General features: G+C 44.6%; 1 protein-coding gene across 2 annotated transcripts in view; it reads right to left on the bottom strand.

The window, feature by feature from the left end:
* Positions 1 to 254: 254 nt before the first annotated feature.
* The window catches only part of VAV1 (vav guanine nucleotide exchange factor 1), a 54,040-nt gene continuing 32,525 nt past the window's right edge, over positions 255 to 21,769 (bottom strand). The window contains exons 10-27 of one of the 2 annotated variants that reach the window (XM_019710810.3): positions 21,130 to 21,225; positions 20,823 to 20,891; positions 20,441 to 20,527; positions 20,254 to 20,339; positions 19,725 to 19,857; positions 19,318 to 19,427; positions 18,555 to 18,656; positions 18,216 to 18,313; positions 18,112 to 18,134; positions 17,558 to 17,603; positions 15,181 to 15,317; positions 14,792 to 14,857; positions 13,425 to 13,456; positions 8,240 to 8,356; positions 6,344 to 6,431; positions 4,417 to 4,531; positions 2,972 to 3,120; positions 255 to 561 (exon numbers count right to left, since the gene is read on the bottom strand). In XM_019710810.3, the coding sequence (XP_019566369.2) occupies positions 508 to 561; positions 2,972 to 3,120; positions 4,417 to 4,531; positions 6,344 to 6,431; positions 8,240 to 8,356; positions 13,425 to 13,456; positions 14,792 to 14,857; positions 15,181 to 15,317; positions 17,558 to 17,603; positions 18,112 to 18,134; positions 18,216 to 18,313; positions 18,555 to 18,656; positions 19,318 to 19,427; positions 19,725 to 19,857; positions 20,254 to 20,339; positions 20,441 to 20,527; positions 20,823 to 20,891; positions 21,130 to 21,225 (1,608 nt within the window). In that variant the 3' untranslated portion in view covers positions 255 to 507. Of the gene's footprint in view, positions 562 to 2,971; positions 3,124 to 4,416; positions 4,532 to 6,343; positions 6,432 to 8,239; positions 8,357 to 13,424; positions 13,457 to 14,791; positions 14,858 to 15,180; positions 15,318 to 17,557; positions 17,604 to 18,111; positions 18,135 to 18,215; positions 18,314 to 18,554; positions 18,657 to 19,317; positions 19,428 to 19,724; positions 19,858 to 20,253; positions 20,340 to 20,440; positions 20,528 to 20,822; positions 20,892 to 21,129; positions 21,226 to 21,769 lie in introns of both variants that reach the window. The other variant, XM_019710808.3, reaches the window with a different exon arrangement.

Here is a 21,769-nt window from a genome sequence, read left to right as displayed (position 1 = left end):
ACCATGTAATTTATTGCCCCAACCAGAACGTTTTGGAGAATGAAAAGGATTGTGATTAACAACCACACCCGGGTGAGAGCCAGGGCTGTCCCAGGAAATCCAGGACGTAGAGTCATTACACCCAACATTTATGGAAAACCACGGCAGAGAAGTGAGAAAGCTGAAGGCAGGGTTTGATGGGTCGGTGCTGGTCTGTGCCCCAGGGCCCCTTCCCATCTTTCCCGTTCCAGGGCCTTTTGAACAACACCAGGCCCTCCGTTTGTCATTTTATTAAAAGCAGTTGCCTTGAGCCCTGCCTTCCCAAGGGGACTCAAGAGGAAATCAATGTGTTATAAATTAACCATGGCAGGGCATCACCCCAGGAGCTCTGCCAGCTGGACGCTGGCCCTCCATAGTCCATCTCAGGTTCTCAGCCCACTGGGACCTGTCACGGCCCCTGGCCTCGCAATCTGCTCATCCTGGGCTCACAGCCTACAGCTTCTTGTCTCTCTGCCAGTGTGCCAGAGCTCAGCAGTATTCCGAGTAATCCTCCTCCACATAGTTGGATGGGAACCAGCCAACCTGGGAAGAGATGAGGCAGTCATCAGGACAGTCTGTACACTCTTCCTCCCGCTGTTCAACACCTCAGACAGGTTCCCTCCCACATTGCACCTGCCATACCTCCTACCCCAGAAAGTACACCCCTCAGGAAGACACACGGCTGACCTCCCCTACCTCCTACAGTTCCTTACTTACATGTCACCTTATCAGTAAGGGCTTCCTAACCACCTTATTTAAAACTACAAACACCATCCACCCCAATACTCCGTAACCCCTTTTTCTGCTTCAGTTTCTCCATAGTACTTATCACCATCTAATTTATTGTATATGTTATTACTTATGGGCTCGTTATCTGTCTCCCCCTACACACACTACAGCATGAGTTCCAGAAGGCAGGGATTTTTGTGTCTTATTCACTACTGAGTGCCAAGAGCCTAGAATAGTCCCTGGCACACAGCAGATATGTAAAGAATATTTTTGAAAGGATGGATGGATGGATGGATGGATGGATGGATGGATGGACCAAGAGACAGACAAATGGATAAATTCTTTACAGCCCAGACCTTCCTAAACACCCCAAAAGGCTCTCTCTCAAACACTAATTGTCTAAGAGACAATTAGTATACTAATTGCCTCTACTATACACTAACCTTATCCTCCATGGTTCTTGACAAAACTCTTCACCTAGGTAATTATCCACGTCACTTTTTCACATATGTTTTCCCCCCATAAGATGTAGGTTTCTAACCCATTTCCTTGTCTTTATTCAACAAATATTTCCGAGAAAACATTACTAGCAAGGCAGTATTCTAGAGGCTAGGAATTCATCAGCAGATGAAATAAAAAAGGCTCTCTCCCTTTGTGAAACAAAAATAAGAACCAGGCAGAAACCTTGTTTTGAGAAACCTTGAGGTCCTTCCTAACAGTCTGAATTCAGGCATGCAAAAAAGGACAAAAGGTAAAAATGGTTAGTCCCAGCTCTGTCTCTTCATGTATTCAATATTACTTGAGCACCTACTATGTGCCAGGCACTATTCCAGGCACTGGTGATACTACAGTAAACAAGACAGACACAAAACTCTAACTCTTCCTGTTCTCCAAACATGCCAATCACTCTTACCCCAGGGACTTTGCATAGGTTGGTCCCTCTTCCTAAAAATACTTTCCCCTACCCCCACATGACCTTTTAACCAGTTAACTTTACATATCCCTCAGCGACCAGTTTGGCCTCCAAAAAGTCATCCTGATCTGCTCCCAGGGCGGGTCAGGGGTTCTCTTGGGGCTCTCATGTTGCCCTGTGATTCCCCATTGCAATTTTGACCACTCAACATTGTAACTGCTTGGTTACAGGTCTATCCTCTTCACTAGACTATGAGTTTCATGAGGGCAGTGATTGTACTGTGCTCATTTTTGTCTCCTCAGCACCCAGCAGGATGCCTAGCACATAGTAAGTGATCAACAAATAAATGCAAGTTGCATCAATCTCTGTGTCCCTTCCTCCACATGAGCCACACCCCACCTCCTCCATTCCACAATTCCAGTATAGCTTGTGGATCCTAAGAAAGAAGATACCTATCAAGAAGGGCTCCTGGTGGCTAACTGGGCTCAAATTCCAAAGCAAAGCATAGCAACCATTTCTAAACAGGGGCCTAACATGCAAACCACACTTTAAGGAGAAGCCTGCACTGAACTGCCAGCCAGCACTGAGTTCCTACCACCTGAGCCAGCCCTTATAAAGGAGTTCCTGGAATTGTATTTCAACCAATAGGACTAAGACTTTCACCATCCAACTGGAGCTGTGTAGTCTCTTCACTGACCAATCAGAGAGGTTCCATTCTGACCAATCAGTACAGTACCTTTTGGACCAATCAAACTGTGAGGATTTGGAGTCCTCATTTGCATGAGGACAGACCAATCAGGGGCCAGGGAAGGGCATTCTATCTATATAAGTCAGCTCCCCTCCAGCTCACGGAGAGTACTTTCTGTTTCTAACACAGACAGAAGAGTATGTTTTCCCACCTGAAGCTGAAACATCAAAGAAATCTAGCTGGACCAGAGCAGAATAGAATGGAGTAGAGCAGGCTGGCACAAAACAGACCAGGGCACAGCAGAACAGACTGGAGCAGATGAAGCACGCTGGAGCAGAACAGGTTCACCTCACCCCAAGGCTGCCTCACAGCCATGCTGCTTCATAATTGAGTTGTAACACTAATGAGCTGTTCCACAGCCATGCTGTTCTCATGTTCTCACAGCTGTACTGTATCACCATTGAGCTATTTGCATTGAATAAAGTTTCCTTCTTCACCGTACCCCAAACTGGGGATTACTACTGGTGTTGAATCAGCACCAATGATCATTGGTTGACAAGTTCTACTATGGCCAGCTCACCCCAACACCCTTTCCCAGGCTGCCAAACTCCACCCTGACTCACCCGGCCATAGATCTCCCCTCGCCACCAGCCTTGTTGCCCCTTCTTGTTAAGGATCTTGACAATGTCACCCTCTTTGAGGTTTAGCTCCGATCGGTCCCGGGCGCAGAAGTCGTAGCGAACTTTGGCGGTGCCAAAATACTTGGTGCTTCCTGCTGTGTAAGGGAGAGCAAATGTGGGAAAAAGTCCTGGAGCAGACACCCGTCAACTGTCCAGGGGCAGTAGGAGGGCAATGCTCTCAGAAGGTAACACCAGGATGAAGGGTCCCTTAATGCTTCTGTGTGCAGTGTCGGGTATCCTGTGCTCTGAGGAGACACAGTTGTACTCCCAGAATCATCCTTCCAGCCCAAACGGCATCCAAATTTAGAAAATAATACCACTTACAAATTTTTATATGGTTTGAATATATTTATAGTTAAAGGAGCAGAGGATTGATGTGGAAAAACTCATTCTAGGCTGTTAAACATTATTTTAAGGACCAAGTGTTGAAAAAGAGAGGAAATGGGAGAAAGATAAGCAAGGGGAAAAGACATAGAAGACATTTCATAGTACGATATTAAGTGATACTGTAGAATATAAAATTAATTTGTAGTATTTTTACAAATATGGTAAGATTGAACATCCATATATACAACAGGACAAATTAGTAACGCACATAGGCAGATAGAAATATTTATTCTATTGGGTTATGAGAATAGGGACAATTCTTGTCCTGATGTTATACTGGTTTTGCTTTTTCATTAATATAACAGTTCAATAACAATTTTCAAATATCTCTTTAAAAAATTTTTGGACATATGAAAAAAATTCAGACACTACACAGCCCACGTAACTTTTCTGAAAAACGTACTTCAGAATGTACTCCAGAAAGTGAAATTTGAATCAAAATAAAGAATTTTAAAAATAAGGAAAAACATGGAAAACAAGAGATGTAGATGGTCTAAATAATTCTTGACGCTATATTTGCAAAGTTAAATGCAACTGTTAAGAAAGAATTCCTGAAATATATTTCATAATTATTTTAATTCGTAACAAACTACATCCAGCATTTCAGATAATTTCAACAAATCTGGTGGGTGAGAGATGCAAAGGAAAAGGGGAGAGTGCATTAAAACTCTTGCTTTGAAGGAGAAGGTTATACATACTAATTAAGCTTTGATAGTCATACAAAAATATAGGCTTAAAAAGTACAGGTAAAGATCTTTCTGGTTCCTAGTGTCCTCATCTTCCCCAATACAAAAGTAACCCCTGCCCCACCTTCCATCCAAGCAAATGAGTATGCAAACCACTCAAGAACAAAGGGACACACAGGAGTGGGAACGGTTCCTGCTGATTCACAGATATGACCTTTGCATGCTCACTGGAAGGAATGTCCATGGTATACCCAAATTTTTCCTCCACAATAGGAAGGAAGTAGGGATACAGGCCCCCAGAATCAGGCCTCCTACCTGCTGGTTTGCTGATGGCTCTCCTCTCAGGCTCCTTGAAGGGGAACTGCAGGATGGTGTCCAACGACTTGAAGCAATCCTTTAGGGAGTTCTGCTGGTAAAACTCCACCAGCTCCTGGAAGGAGGACAGCAGGACACATGCTACCCCAGCAGGCCAATCCCCGAGGGGGCAGGCCCCTCTTTTGGCCTCCCTGGCAAGTAACTCCTTGAATGCTCCCCATGATGGGAAGCTCACTCCCTTTCTGCACAGCCAGGACCATTTTATAGGGAAGAGACTACATTGCCTAAAGCCAATTCTCCCAATAACCAATTCACTTCATGATAAATTTACCAAATAATCAACTTGCCTAACGATCAGCTCACCAAAACACACCCCATTCTGTGGGTGCCAAGAGCTTTATTTTTACAGTTAATTATAATAATAAATGCTATAAGGGCAATGATACATCATCAAAATATCCTAATAATCCTGAGAGGTGAATATGTTCATGATTCGCCCATTCTTTAAATGGAGAAACTGAGTCACAGAGCAGCCAAGTTCCTTGTCCAGAGTCCCACAGCTGGAAAAGGGTGGATCTAGAATTCAGCCTCAGGTGAGGCAGCAGAGTATAGCAGCTAAGAGCTGGCTTCTGAAATATAACTCATCTGAATTCCAGTCCCAGATTTGTTGCACTTCTGAATAATTTTTCCACAAATGCTCAAGCTGATTCTAATAATAAGTACACAGTGAGGCAAGATATAACTAAGGGACACTGTGTAAAACAAAGTGTTTGCATTTTAGAGTTCTAGACTCCAAAATTGCCAATATCATGAAAGATCAAAAAAATAAATAAAAGACTGGGGAACTACTGAAAACTAAGAGAAAAAGGAGATAAAAACTAAATGCAATCAATATGTGTAATCCCTGGTTATATCCGGGGGGGTGGGGTGGAAACAGCTACAAAAGACTTAACTGGGGCAATCAAGGAGTTAGATAATAATTTTGCATCAATGTTCAACATCCTGAGTGTGATAGTGACACTAGGGTGAGGTATGAGAAGTCTTGGCTCTTCGGATATTCATGCTGAAATACTTATGGGTGAAGGATCATGATGCCTGCAACCTGCTCTCAAGTAGTAAAGCATATATGTGTGTGTATGTGTAGAGACAGAGAGCAAAAAAGGCAGAATATTAATAATTAATAAATCTAAGTGAAAAACTTACAAATATTCATTATACTATTCCAGTAACTTTTCAGAAATAAAAAATGTTGGAGGAGAGATTTTTCAGAATAAAAAGTTTGGGGGAGAAAAATATTTGTGGAATGAATAAACAGTCCCTAACCTCTGGGGGAGTTAAGGAACCCTGTGAGGATCAAGTGAAATCTGAGCCACACACACCCCCAAAACAATGCATTTTCTTGATTTCAAGAATCCACAGACAATGGATAAGATCTATATGCCAATAGACTTAAAATGTCTAAAAGACAGTCCAAAATTACAAGGTACTAAATAGAAGCAAAACCACTTGAAAGGCATTTGAATTCTCAGCCAAATAATCATTGAACAGATTAGACAGAAATAAGTCTTAAAGTCCAACAGTAACAGGGGTTCTGCTGTTCGGTGATACAAGATGGGGCCTAAACCTCAGTTTCAACCATCTGTGAAATGGGAACTCAGAGAGTGAGTTGCGGGGATTAACTGGAGTCTATCTGTAACATGTCTGCCACTCAATAAGTGCTCTGTAAATGCTCACTACTGTTATTTATTATTGTTACTATCATCATCACTGGTCATTAGGGGATTGAGCTTAAGGCCAATTAATCCAAAATATCCTTGAAGGAGCTACTGTGAATGTGGGTAAGTGGGAGGTAGTCCCAAGATGGAGCTTCAGGGATGGTCCTGCCTAGATTCTGGGACACTGGAATTAGGAGGAGATTGGCCCTTACCGTCAGCCCCCGGAAAGCCTTCTTCTCTGTAATCCGATACAGTCCTTCGGCTGTCATGATTTTAATGTGCTTGACCTCAACATTATACCTGAAAGCAGTGAGAGACAGGCCAGTGGTCATTGGTCTCTGAGGCTGGGGACCCAGGCCCATTCTGAGCCAAGTCTCAGCCCCAGGATATACCCCCAACCATGGAAGATGCAATCTTGGCTACTTCAGGGAGGGGGCGACCACTGGAACCCAAAGACTGAAGCTGCCTCCTGCTTCCCCAACAGGATCCCTTCCCTGTGGCTTTGCTGTTCTAAGTCTTCATCTCTTCCTAAGGTAATAGGAATCATCTTCCTGGACTCACAATGCTGTTGAGAAGTCAAAGAGACCCTGTAAAGAAAGCAATGTTCTAGAAGAAATAGGACAAGATCCACACTTCCACCAACATGTCGAACCACAAAATGGTAGACACATGGAAGAGACAGTCACTCTGCCAATGTGGAGAACTAGATGACCAAAACACCCTCTGCTACAGAAAACCCCAGAAATGCAGAGAAAAAAAGTGCTGAGTTCTCACAAAAGTAAGGGAAAACCCCAGAGGCCAAAAATGAGGACAAAACTAATAACTAAGCAGTAAGCCTGAACTGCTAGCCTAAGGAGTTTGCTAATCTTAGAAGCCAAGAAGCTTATGTCTTGATGATCACAGAAACACAAGAATTACTGGGTCCCTCTCAGGTGGAGTGTTGACCTGACACCCACCCGTAGCCTGTAAGACTAGATTGTCAAAAAGCTTCACCTTCAGGAAAAGAGGTGGGCTAGAAAAATGCCACCCATCAGCACAGCAGGGACAATAAAAAGCTGTCTGCCTCAAACCCAAAACAGAAGTCACCCTTGCAAATTCATAACCTCAGCCTGCCCTCAGGAAGGTTTGGAGTGTCAACCAAGGAGAGGTTCCAGCTGTAATAAAGAATAAAAGCATTTATTGGAGCGAAAGGATTGCAATCCTAGAGACACAGATTCGGGTAGCAACTACACTGCATTCCAGAGAGAATGAAGAAAGGCAGATTTGTAAAGGCAAAATCCACAAACTGTAATTCTTTCCTGCAAACATGGTTGCCGGCTAGGTTAGCAGGGCTCGGTTAGTTCAAATATGCAAACAACAGAGGTGAAAACTACAAGGAGAAGGTCAAGTCCAAAGGTGTCTACAAAGCAGCGGTTGTTCCAGGATGTTTATGGCTTGGCCGTGAACTAAGTTTAGCAACAGGTTATCATCTTAATAGCAGCTCTGAGAACTGAGGCACAAGACCGGCAGAAGCCCCACTTCCCTAAGAGCCTCCGACTGTATTTTAAGTGGGTCTCTTAGCAATGCTTGTTCCATTTTATATTTTTCCATTATCGGAGGTTTGAACTTAAAACACCTATGTAGTCTGGGAAACTAAGGAATTAACCTAAATTTTTTTAACCTCAAAAAGAAATTAACCTGTTGGTGTATCAACAGAAACAAATGCAAAATCTCTGCAAACCCAGGCAGGAAATGATTCCAACAGGGGGAGCACCACTTAAGATCACAAGACAAAATTATGAAACCTACGAGAAAACAAGTCACCATGAGTGAGAAGCTGCACTAAGCAAACAGAGACATAAGAGACAGAGTCTGCAAGATGTGAGTTCAGATGACATTCTGCCTCTTCCTAGAGGATGCTAAATGCCTTTTGGAGCCTCTCAAGGAAGCATATCTCTTTCTTGTGGGTTGTCAGTCATTTGAAGGGAATGAAAACAAAATTTTAAAACACCTAGGACCCCAGGTGTTCAGTAAACGGTGGCTATCATGACTGTACATTCTCTTCTTCCTCCCAGGCACATGTAACGCCCAGGTCACAAGGAAAGATGGGTCTGGGAGGGAGGAGTTACTTAATGCTGATGGCAAATTCTGCTGCATCCTTCACCCTCTGCCGCACCAAGAACGTCCCGTCTGAACGGTTGGTGAGGATGCTTTCTGCTCCAGCACGTTCCATGGGGCCAGCATACCTGCCAAGACACACCAAGGAGAGAGGTCTGCACAGCTGCCATGCTGGGCCCCATATTGCTACATTGGGGCTTCTTTTTCTCCCAACCCCTTTGATTTTTTTAAGTTGGTGACAGCCTAGGTCCAACAGTCCTTAGACACTGGATTCTGAAAAGAAGATAACTATTGAGAAGGGCTCCTGGTAACTAACTGGGCTCAAATTTAAAAGCAAAGCCTTGCAGCTGTTTCTAAACAAGCCTCTCATGCAACCCCACTTCAGGGAACTGCACTGAACTGCCTGCCTGCACTTTGTTCCTAAAGACTGAGTCAGCACTTATAAAGGACTTCCTGGAATTTAATTTTAGCAGCATCTTCATCGACCAATCAGAGTGGCCCCATTTTGACCAATCAGGACAGTGCCTTTTGGACCAATCAGACTGTGAGGATTTGGAGTCCTCATTTGCATGAGGACAGACCAATCAGGGACTAGGGGCAGGGACTTCTGTCTATGTAACTCAGCTCTCCTCTTGCTCAGGGAGTGCACTTTCCCTTTCCATTGAAGACAGTGTTTCCCAGCTGCAGATGAAATACCTAAGACATCTGGTGGCAAGGTAGAGCTATCTAGCCAGGTGAGGGGCCTAGTCCCAGGGCCACCTCACAGTTGTGCTTCTTCATAATTGAACTATAACACTACTGAGCTGTTTGCACTAAATAAAGTTTCCTTCTTCACTGCACCCCAAATTGGGGATTCCTGTTGGTACTGAATTGGCACCAGTGACCATTGTTTGACAACACCAACTGAAAACCTGAGGAGGCAGTGGCCAGAGTCCAGAAGTGGGCAATGACCTTCACACTTCTGTCTAAGTCACATGCAAAGTTTGACACATGGATTGCAGAGAACTCAGATCTTTGGGTCTGGTTGTGTCTTTGTGTGACATAATAAGAAATACATTGTCTATTTGTTCTCTGCCCCCATTTCCTGGCACAAAGCTCCTAAAACCTTTAGCATCTCCAAAGTGATAAGTGTCTTTTTATATGCTAATGAGATGACTGTGGACTGGGGCCTCCTGGAGAGCATCATGGTGGGGGCTGGTGGCCAGAGGAATCAACTATGTGATTAGAGGATTAGAATTTTCAGCCCCACCCCTCACGCCCAGGGAGGAAAGAGAGGCTGGAGGCTGAGTTAATCACTAATAGCCAATGATTTAATCAATCACTTCTGTGTGATATGCCTCTATTAAAAAAAAAAAAAAACCTAACGGAAGGGGTTTGGAGAGCTTCTGGTTGGTGAACAGTTGGAGGTACTGGAGAATGGTGTGCCTGGATGGGACATGGAAGCTCCACCCCTTCCCCATACCTGGCCCTATGCATCTCCTCCATCTGGCTGTCCCTGATTTGTAAACAGATGATCTTTTATAGTAAACAGATGATCTAGTAAGTAAAATGTTTTCCTGAGTTCTGTGAGTTTGTGTTAGCAAATTATCCAACCCAAGGAGGGGCTTGTGGGAACCCCACATGTAAAGTTGGTCAGATCAGAAGTAGCAGAGGCCCAGATTTGTGATTGGTGTCTGAAGTGGGGGGGTCAGTCTCGGGGGACTAAGCCCTTAACCTGTGGGATCTAATGCTAACTCCAGGTGGATGGTGTCAGAATTGAACTGAGTTACAGGACACCTGGTTGGTGTCAGAACTGGAGAAATGTAAGGGGAAAAAACCCACACATTTGATTTCAGAAGTGTTGAGAATGTGGGTATAGAAGAATATTTTTTCTTTTACTCTGGAATTTGGCATTCCTAAATAGGCATTTACAGAGTATATACTGTTTGCCCAGCTCTGTGGTCACCGAGACAGAAATAGGGCGAGAAGGGTTAGGCACTAGACTTGGGTACAAAATTTAAATGGGGAACCAAAAAAGTCACCCATCAGAATAAATAACAAATAAAATAAGAAGTATTTTAATGCAATATTTAAAAAAATCAAATTGACTGCAAAAGCAGACATAAAAAGGAGTGAGGCACTGACACTTGCTACAACATGGATGGACCTTGGAACACATGACGCTCAGTGAGAGAAGCCAGACATGTAAGGCCACACAGCGTGTGATTCCATGTATGTGAAATGTCAGAACAGGCACATCCACAGAGACAGGAAGTGGATTCACAGTTGCGAGAGGCCGGGGGAGAGGAATGGGGAGTGACTGCTGTGTATGAGATTTCCTTTTGGGGTGATGAAAATGTTTTGGAACAAGATAGAGGTGATGGGTACACATTACTGTACTAAATGTCACTGAATATAATTGTGAATATGAATATATCTATGTAAATGTATACATAACATATAGTAATTACAGATAATATATAAGTATAGATTATATATACAAGGTGTGATCAAACAGTATGGTGCATGTTTAAATAAAAAAATGTATTACACTAAAAGACACATTGCCATTAATCCCCTTCAAAATAACACACTTATCCTATCATTCTTGCCACTTTCTGAAGCAGTTCTGGAAGTCCTCTTTAGTGGGTGTCTTTGGTTGCACTCTCGTGGCTGCCTCCGTGTCCTGAATTGATTCATAAAGTTTACCTTTCGTGGTATTTTTGACTTTAGGGAAGAGCCAGAAGTTGCACGGTGCCAGATCTGGTGAATACGGTGGATGAGGACACACTGTAATGTTTTTATTTGACAAAAATTGCCATATACCAGAAGTGATGTGTGACAGGGAGCGTTGTCATGATGGAGAATGGCTTATGGCACACCTTCTCTCAACTGTAGCTCACACCCGACTGACTGCACTGAACAAGCTGAAACTTGTCATATAGTTACTAAGGTTCAGTGCGCTGCTTCCTGTATTGAAGATCCCTGCCTTTCCATTGGATGGCACTCGGCAGCAGCATTCACCATATTTTGTGGTCACAACAGAAAGGCTCCATGTGACACATCACTTCTGGTATATGGCAATTTCTGTCAAATAAAAACATTACAGTGTGTCCTCATCCACCTTATTCACTGGATTTGGCACCGTGCAACTTCTGGCTCTTCCCCAAAGTCAAAACAACCATGAAAGGTAAATGTTTCGAATCAACTCAAGACATTGAGGCAGCCATGACAGCACAACTAAAGACACTCATGTAAGAGGACTTCCAGAACTGCTTCAGAAAGTGGCGAGAACAATGGGATAAGTGTATTCCAAGTGAGGGGGAGTATTTTGAGGGGGATTAATGGCAATGTGTCTTTTAGTATAATACATTTTTAAAAAATATTCACCGTATTGTTTGATCACACCTTATAAATGTGAATATAAATATATTTATGCCATAAATTTAAATATGTAACATAATATACACTAATTACAAATAATACATAATTATAATGATACATAATGTAAATATATTTATGCTATAACTCTAAATATGTAACATAATATAGTCATTATAGATGATATATAATTATAGATAATATGTAAATGTAAATATGAATATATGTTATAAATATAAATATATACCATAAATAATATATATATATATTAATTTAGGTAATAAATAATTATGATGTATAAATATAAATATGTAATATAAATGTAAATGTTAATATAAATGCCACTTTAAATGGTTAATTTTATGTGACTTTCACCTCAATTCAAAAAATAAATGCAAAAAAATTTCATTATAAACAAAATGTCAAAACTTTAAATAACAACAAGCTCTGATTCTGCACTTGCCTGGGTCTCCACAATTTGCCTTTTCCTACTTCCAGCCTTGTTATATCCTATCTTTATTTACAATTTTGATATTTTGTTCATCATGGACCATTTTGGGATTACTTTTGATTTTTAAAAAAATTACATTAAAATGTTATAAATCTCAATGCCTGAGTTTTTTGGTGCCCCCTTAAATTTTGCACCCACGGTGAGTGCCTCACCCCACTTCCGGCCCTGGTGACCACTTTCCCGGCAGAGGGAGCAGAATGAGTGCAGCCTGGAGAGACCATGGTTTGAATCCTGACTCTGCCATTTAGTTGCTCTAGACTTCAGGAACTGATTTGGCCACTCTGACCCCCATTTTCCTCTTCTAAAAAGAGGGTGATAATCTTACCCACCACAGAGGAAGATTTTTGACAAATGGCGGTAATGCAGTTGAAACACCTCGTACATGGAAACAGAGGAGTTATTATGCCCATTATGTTATTATGACTTTCTAGAGGCTGTGGAGTCAGGCCAACAGGCTCAAATCCCATCTCCGTCACTTCCTCACTGTGTGACACTGAACAAATCACTTCTCCTCTCTGAGCCTTGGTTTCCTCCTTTGCAAAAAGGGAGTTAAGAATAGCACCTACCTCAAAGGGCTATTATAAGAATTGAACAAGCTGACACACAGTCATAAAAACAATGCTGTTATATCAAATCTAAGATGCCAATGATTGTAAAATGCATCATTCTTTTGTGGGCCATAATTTTTATTATGAAATAAAAATTACTACCCATAAAGTTAAGCAGAAGACTGAGACTTCACTGATTGTAAAAGATGTTAAAATGCAGGGGGGCGGGGGGATGTACATTTTAGTTAGAATGGATGAAACGTGATCATAATAGCTAATGGTAATAACAACAGATACTAAAGTGCTTGTTGTGTGCCAGTTATGAAGCTTCATGACAACCGTATGAAGTAAATATTGGTATTAATCCACTTTCCAGAGAGGAAAGCTGAAGCACAGAGAAGTTGAGTTGCTAGCCCAAGGTCACACAGCTGGGAAATGTTGGAGTCAGGATTTGAACCCAGGCCAGCGAGCTCCAGAACCAAAACTATAAATCTTCACCTCTCACTGCTCTATATGCAGTATGTGCTCAACAAAATGGGGACCACTGTTATCACCACCATCATTTTCCTGCCAGCAAGACCATAATGTCCTAAAGTCTGGGACCCTTTTTTGATGCTCTCTCCTCAGCAGCCTCTGTCGAAGGGCTGGACCCAGCTGTCAATGCCCAGGGTTCAAAGAATGAATAACTGATTGGTTTGAAGGCCCCTCCGATGCCCAGCCCAGGCACCCACCCCAGAGGAACCCCAAGTTGAAAATAAGAAAGTTGGTTCTACTCACCATAGATGAACGGACAGGTCTTGAGGGGGACCCTGGGGACACAGACAGAGACCAAGACTTAGGGCAAAGAGCCCAGCTTGGCAACAGACTACAGGGCACTTCATTCATTCATCCATTCATTCATCCATTCATTCATTCATTCCACTAACCTTTGCTGAGTGCCTATGATGTGCCAGCATTGTGCTAGCTGCTGGGAATACAGTCCCAGAATCTAGGGGGAGAGACTAGTCCCCTACCAAATAAATCAGGGATTGTCCAGCCAGCTGTTTGGGCATGACCCTCCTGCTATGAAAGGTTTTTACATTTTTCATGGTTGACAAAAATTTTAAAAGACTAGTATTTCCTGGCATGTGAAGATGATACGAAATTGATATGTCAGGGTCCATAAATTCAGTTTTATTGGGGCACATTCATGCCCCTCATTTACTGATCATCTAGGCTGCGTTGGCACTACTGTGGCAGAGCTGAGCAGTCACAAAAGAGCATCTCACTGTGAAGCTGTCAATGTTTACTGTCTATTTACAGAAAAAGTTTGCTAATCCCTGATCTAAATAAATGTAAAAGGGTGTATACACTTCCACCACCTCATACCCATCAAGATGGCAAGGGGGGTGGAGGGGAAAGAGAGAGAGTGAGAGAGGGAGAGAGAGAAGGAAGAAAAGAGGGAAGAAAAAAGGGAAGAAAATAACAAGCGATGGTGATGATATGGAGAAATTGGAACTCTAACTACTGGCAAGAATGTAAAATGGTACAGTCTCTATGGAAAACAGATGGCACTTCCTCAAAAAATGAAAAATATAATCACCATATGACCCAGCAATTCCTCTTCTGGTTACATAACCAAAAGAATTGAAAGCAGGGACTCACTGAGATATATTTGCACACACATGTTCACAATAGCATGATTCACAGTAGCCAAAAGGTGGAAACAACCCAAGTGCCCATCGATGGATGAATGGAGAAACAAAATGTGGTCCATCCATGCAATGGAAGATTATTTAGCCTTAAAATGAAGGACGTTCTGACACGTGCTACATCATCGGTGGAAACACTGTGCTAAGTGAAAAACGCCAGACACAAAAGGAGAAATACTGTGTGATCCCACTCACATGAGGTCCCTATAAGATCAGATCCATAGAGACAGAGAGTAGAGGGTGGTGCCAGGGGGTGGGGGAGGGGGATGAGGAGTGAATGTTTAATGGGAGTTAGGGTTTAACAGAAGTTCGCAGAACCTTGAGTTTGAAAATGACCTTCCATGATGGGCAGCCACCTCCCTGTCTCCAGGGTGTCTCCCCAAGCCTGCCCACCCTCGCAGGAGCCCCTTGGGACCTCCTTGCCCTCACTCCATCCAGACTTGAGGCACTCACATGCACGTAGGGCTTCACCCTGTTACAGGGAAACCAGCCAACTTCATTGGTGGAAGTATTTCTGCCCTAAAAAGCCGGGAGGGAAAAAAATGGACAGAGAGGTTACAGGCATCGGCACATATGTGTGTCCATCTTTCTACCCAATAGCCATTCAACCTGTCCATCTCTATCTCTATGGGCTGGATGACCCAAGGAGGTGCCAACTAGTATCAACTTCCTGGGAAGATGGCCAGCTCAGAAAAGCCCCACTAACCCCAGAAATCTCCATCTACACCACCTTCCCCAGGTGCCTCCTCCAGACCAACTTTCCCTTGCCAGAGTCCAGTGGGGCCATGACCCCACTTCCCCAGGTCACCTACACCCATCCCTCCCACAGCCTCAGCCTGTACCTCCCACCAGTTCTGTTCAGCCTCAGCCTTGGTGAGCTCCACGATGTCTCCGGGGTTGAGCCGTAGAAAAGGTCCAAAGGCTCCGGGCGGGGGAGGCAGCCCATAGTACTCCTGGCACACCTCCATCTTGGGCAGCCCTGGAGGGAGGAAAGGTGGTAGCACAGTGCAATTGGTACTCAGGGATCTTCAAACCTGAGTCTCGCCACCCACCAGGATGGCAAAAATTGAAAAGATTGACAATACCAAGTGGTGGCCAGGTAGGGAGCACCTGGGATTCTCCTATGTCGCTGGTGGGAATCCACTTTGGAAAATTGTTTGGCATACCTACTAAAACTAAATAAATGTCTACCTTGTGATCCAGCAATTTGCCAATAGAAATGAAAACACATGTCCATCAAAAGTCATAGACAAGAATGTTCACAGCAGCTTGAGCCACAACAGTGAAAAACTGGCAACAAACCAAGTGTCCTCAATAAAATGGATAAACAGAGAGTGATATAACCATGCAATGGAATACTATACAGCAATGAAAAAGAACACGTTATTGCTACAAGCAACCACATCAGTGGGTCTCACCAACATTATGCTGAATAAAAGAAGCCAGATGCAGCAAGAGTATATACTGTATTTTTATGATTTCACTTTTATGAAGTTCAAGGACAGGAAAAACTAATCTATGGTAATAGAGTCAGATGGTGGTTCCTTCTGGGAGGTAGGTGGGTATGACTAGCACGGTGGATGGCCCCCAGTGCTGTCCCACAATACTTTCTGTGATGATGACGGAAATGTTCAATAATGTGTGCTGGCCATTGGCCACTGAGCACTTGAAAGGTGGCTAATGTGATAGGATTTTTAAGATTAGTTAAATAATTTCAGTTTATATTGGGCAGTGCAGATCTACAATGATGAAAATTATCTGAGTTGGTGACATGGGTAGAAATTCATTGAGCCTATAGTTAAGATTTAGTCATTTAATATGCCTTACAGTATGTATTTCCTATCTCAATAAAAAGTATATATATGATGAATATGTATAATTGTGTGTATATATATATATATATATATATATATATACATATCTATGATGCATATAAGCACCTATATAGGGTATAAACATAATGGATATGTACACACATACACACACTCAGATACATTTCCTCCTATTGAGGACATTTGGGTTGTTTCTAGTTTTTGACAAATAAAACTGATACACACATTTTTATATAAAGCTGATTATATAGAGAATTATATTCTATATAAATATTATATGTATGTATATACATACACACACATATATATGTGTAGATAGATAGATATAGATATAGATATAGAGATATAGATAGACATAGAGATAGAGATAGAGATAGAGATAGAGATAGAGATAGAGATAGAGATAGAGATAGATATAGATATCCTACTGAGGACATTTGAGTAGTTTCTAATTTTTGACTGCTGCAAAAAAGCTGAAATAGCAAAACCTACATCTATCTATAGATACAGATCTATAGCTCTCTAGCTATAGATTGATATCAGTAAGTAGATATAAAATCTGAGTCTTTATAGTGACTCTGTGACCAAGCAAAGGGTTTCTTTCAGCCACACCAAACTGTTTTCACTTCATAATGCCTTGCTCTCTTGCCTCCTAGCCTTTGCACATGCTGTTCCCTTTGCCTGGAACACACCTGCCCTCCTCCTCACCTAACTCCTCCTCATCCCTCAAGGGTCCACTTAAATGTCTCCTCCTCTGAGAAGCCTTCCCTGAAGGCTCAGATTCATCAGGTCCCCCAGTTTTATGCTCCAGAAAACCCTGTAATTCACCCACCACAACTGCAACAACTTAACTAAAGTCTGTCTCCTGTTACCAGCCTGGGAGTTTGGGGAGGGTGAGAAGCAAAACTGTTTTAGTTAGCATTTGCCCCAAATGGTATGTACAATAGATGCTGAATAAAAGTCACCTATCACTGCTCTGCTCTGATTCCACAAAAACGATTGATGTAGGACTGAATCCAGCCTTTTCCTCCTGCCATTGGGCTAAAAAGATTCTGGCTTGGCCAAACTGTGTCTCCCACTCCCCCAACCTCCAGGTGGAGGACACTTTGCTGAAACCATCATATAACAAGATTTTGTAATGCAGAATCAATCAGAGAGGGGAGGAGAACTATCAGAGGTATTCAGGCATTCCCTTCATCGTGTTTGAGCAAAGCAGGTAAAGAACTTGAGTTATTTTTTTATTTCTTTCAAGTGTCTAGGACTGGAACAATGCTTTATAAGGACAACGTTATGTGGATATAATTGTTGGGATGGGTCCGTAGGCCGGCATCACTGAAACAAAGACCAGATTTCTTCCCGTCTCACACAGCGCCCCCTGCTGACTCACCCAGTTCATTCCTCTTTTTGTCCTGCGCCCGGCGATGTGGCTTATCCTGGATGGAGAGAACAAGAAAGTCAGAAAAAGTCGAGAACCATACGCTTTCACTGATATGTGGGATATAAAACTGAAAGCAACAAAGGAACAAGACAAACAAATAAAGAAACAAAAGCTCATAGACACAGACAATAGTTCAGTGGTTACCAAAGGGTAAGGGGGGGGATGGTAGATGAGGGTAAAACGGATCAAATATACGGTGATGAAATGAGAACTGACTCTGAGTGGTGAACACACAACATGATATATAGATGATATATTACAAAATTGTACATTTGAATCCTATATAACTTTACTAACAATTGTCATCCCAATAAACTTTAATTAAAAAAAGAAAAGAAAAGAAAAGAAAGCCCGCATGGCTACCTGTGCCAACCCTGGGGGCTCCTCAGCCCCTGTCTGAGCACCTAGCAAAGGGCCATGCCTACTGCTGGTGCCTCCTGGGGCCTCCCTTCATTACCTCCCCCCATGATTGCCCACGCACAGAAAGGAGCAAAAGGTCTTACCTTCTTCATAGTTCCAGCAAAATCTATGGGAGGGAAAAGGAAAGTTAGGATGGGAAATGCCCCTGCAGAACCAAGCCCAACTCCACCCTCTCTGCCACTGGTACCTTGCCCATGGCGGCCACAGGGAGGGACCCTCCCCAGACACTCCTTGTGTGCAGGCGCCCGGCACCGATGACAACGATAGCCCTGATAGAAGGTGCCTCTGGGATGCAGGAGATGGAGAAAGAAAGTAGAGTCAGTGATGTTGATGGACACAGCCAACCATTCTGCCAACAATGTGAAGGGCCCTGTTGGGTTCTCTTTAGAGCAGGAGAGAGATGGAGAAGATGATGAAAGGAGAGTCTCCTACCTCCCAACTCGGGGGACTGACAGCTGGAGGAGCCCCTTTAAAGAGGAAGAGCTGGCCAAGCCCAGGACCCAGGCCCATCCTCCCAGACTCCCACCTCAGCAGCATCTGGCAAGCCTTGCAGGACGTGGTCTCCTCGAAGGAGAACATCTGGAAGTCATGCCCATTAGCAGCTGCGTTCTCAGGGTAGATATTGGAGCTGGAGAGGGAATATAATTTCATTCAATGCAATCGTATTCAGCCATAAAAAGAAACAAAGTATCGATACATGCTGCAGTTTATTTCCTTTTTATGGCTGAATACCAATCTGTTGCATGGATATACCATATTGTGTGTATCCATCCACCCATTGATGGACATTTGGGTTATTACCACCTTTTAGCCATGTGCTGCTATGAACATGGGTGGAGACAGAAATCAGATTAATGGTTGCCAAGGGGCTGGAAGGAGAAAATGGGGAGTAACCGTTTCATGGGTACAGGGTCTTCTTTTGGGGGTATGAAAATGTTTTGGAACTGTAGGTAGTGGTTGCAAAACATTGTAAATGTACTAAATGGCATTGAATTGTACACTTTAAAATGGCTAATATTTTGTTATGTGAATTTCACCTCAAGGGTGAAGAAAAGGAAGGAGTAGAAGGAAAAGGAGGAAGGAGTTCTAGGCTGGTAACCAAAGCTCGCACAGAACCTTGGTATTCTTAAGCCTGTCCCTCCCATTTCCCAGATGAGGAAACTGAGATCCAGAGTGGTCCCACAGAATGTCAAAGCAGAGGCGAGACTAGAGCACGGAATTGCCTCTCAGCCTGTGTACCCATGTGACAGAGTCCCCTGAGGATAGAAAGATGGAGGAGGGGGTCTCACATGGCCATCTCAAACTGCTCCATCCACTTCTTCTTCAGTTCTCGCGTCTTGAAGAACAGCTCATAGCCCTGAGCACCGTGGTCCTCAATCAGGAGAAACATGTGAGTCCACTGCAGGGAAGCAGGGTTCAGAATGAAGGCACCACAGGCCCACTGACCCCACCCTCTATAAGGAGAAAAGCATGGGGCCAGTAAAGCCTCTCTGCCCCAGAAGAACATGCATATACCTTTGTAAAGGGCTGCTGGCAAGACCCACATACACATCCAAAATCTAAAATCACACACACACATATAAACACTCATGTCTGAATTACACAGATACACACACATTCCAAAGGTCAAGTGGTGTATCTCAAGCACTGGGGCTCCCCAGCAATGGGATCCCCAGTTCTGCCCTCAGAACTCCACCTTCTTGTTGTCGCGCTCTCCAGAAGAGTCATCTCGAATCTGGAAGCTGTGCAGGTTCACAAAGTCCTTGAGGTCGTAGGAGTCCCCTCGGCGCTTACAAATGAGCAGAGCTTTGTCGAGGAGGAAGGCGTACCTAGGAGCAGCTGGGTCAGGTGCCTCTGTCTGGCTTCTCCAGCAGTCCCCACCAGCTCTCTGCCTGATTCCTGGCCCCACCTTGCTATCCATCTATCTAGGACTCCTTCCCTTCTCCTCCAATGTGGCCAACTTGGCCACGCCCACCTGCCCATCCTGACCTCACCCATCTGTTCTTTGCTGGCCTGGTCATCTACCGGTCTTGGCTCCACCCACACAACCATGCTGGCTCCAACCTGTCCACCTAGGCTCCACCCCCTGGTCTGGATGGCCCTACCCACGGGTCTATCTAGAAATCTGGCCCCACCCCTGTTCAGGGTCCACCCAAGATTTATGTTGGCTCCGCCCACCCACTTATCTAGAGACCTGGGCTGGCCCCTGCCCAGGCCCCACCCACCTGTCCATCTTGGAGCGCCGCTCCACTGAGGTGATCTTGAGCTCCCCATCGATCTTGGGCCGGCCGTAGTGAGCCAGAGACTGGTCCTAGGCAGCAGGCAGGGGGTCTGGCAAGGGGCCACGAAGGAGGAGACCAAACACCCTCCCCACATGGCCACACCCCTGCCCTCCCTGCCGCACCCCCTCACCAGGTTCTCTATGGACAGCTGGAAGTTGGTGATCTGCCGCAGGGTTTCGTTGTCCCGCTTGACCTCGTTCACGCACTGCGCCAGGTCCTGGAGGTGGGGAAGGGGTGAGTCTGGGTTGCCCACTTAGCTCAATCCCCTACCTGGCTGGGGATAGGGGTCAGCCCCCACCAGGGCAGGCAGGAGGCATACAGAGGGTGTCCACAGCATGCCACTGTCCCCAGTGGAGATGCTGCGAATAATTCACTCATCATACAGATGTGTCACTGCGTTGTTGGGGAGAGATTGCCGGTGGGTGTGACTGTGTCCCTGAGTGTTCCCACGCAGTACTGACTTGAATGTGTATATGCCTGTGTGTGACCATCATCTCTGTGTGACCACTCACCCTCATGGCATCCAGGGCCAGCCGCAGGTTCTCCTTCTCCATTGCGTCCTGAGTGTGTTTCACCAGCTCCTGTACGACCCACAAAGACAGACATCACCTTGGCCTGCCCTCTCCTCCTGGGGGGGGGGGGCCTTCCAAATAAGCCTGGACCACCAGCTCCTCCTTCTCCCTCCTGCTTCCCCAGCGACCCCTCCCAGAGGGTCCTAGAGCCCAGCCCCCAGAAGCCAGCTCCACCCCCTCTCCTATGACACAGGGAGGCAGATATGTCAAGCCCATTTTCAGTGGACCTAGGTCCCCATTTGTGCACCTGGAGAAGGAGGTGGTACTTGAGTACCCGCTGCATGGGCACCATCAGTAGGTCTCTCAAGGTGAACCTCCCATTGTTTGCTCGCTGAGAACATTCCTGGGGGATCAGAGAACCAGGTACGCAAGATGAGGTGGAGGCAGCAATGGATTTTTCTAGAGCCAGAGACATCCTATCTCCCCGGAGGAAATAAGGAAGGAAGAATGCTGTGGGGTGAGGGGTGGTTGGAGACCCAGCTGGAAGGCTGCCTGGGGAAGAGGCCCAGGACTCCGCCAGCTGAATGGGGCAGGACAGCAGGAGGACAGGTCCAGAGGGTCCCCACCGTGCAGAGGCTGGATGTACAGAGCATACATTTCCTCATCATCCCGGCCTGTCTCTGCCTGTTTTTCATAATCCCTGTCTCTGCTTCCACTAGAGATACCAGTCCAGGTTGGGGCTCAGTCCAGACCAGGATCAGAGCTCGGTTTGAATTTGGAGCTCATCCCAGACTTGGTGCACAGCCAAGGTTGGCCCTCAGCCCAGCCTGGGGTTCAGTTTGGAGTCAGAGTTCAGTTTAGAGTCAGGACCTCAGCCTGGTATCAGGGCACAGCCAGAGCGGGGTTCAGCTGTGGTCAGGGCTCAGTGCTTCAATCCATTTCCACCT

Source organism: Rhinolophus sinicus, chromosome 15 (genome assembly GCF_057876585.1).
Source record: "Rhinolophus sinicus isolate RSI-liver-muscle chromosome 15, RSI-T2T, whole genome shotgun sequence".
Lineage (NCBI taxonomy): Eukaryota > Metazoa > Chordata > Mammalia > Chiroptera > Rhinolophidae > Rhinolophus > Rhinolophus sinicus.
The sequence above is the reverse complement of the archived record's forward strand: the minus strand, read 5'-3'. Positions and strand labels throughout refer to the sequence as shown.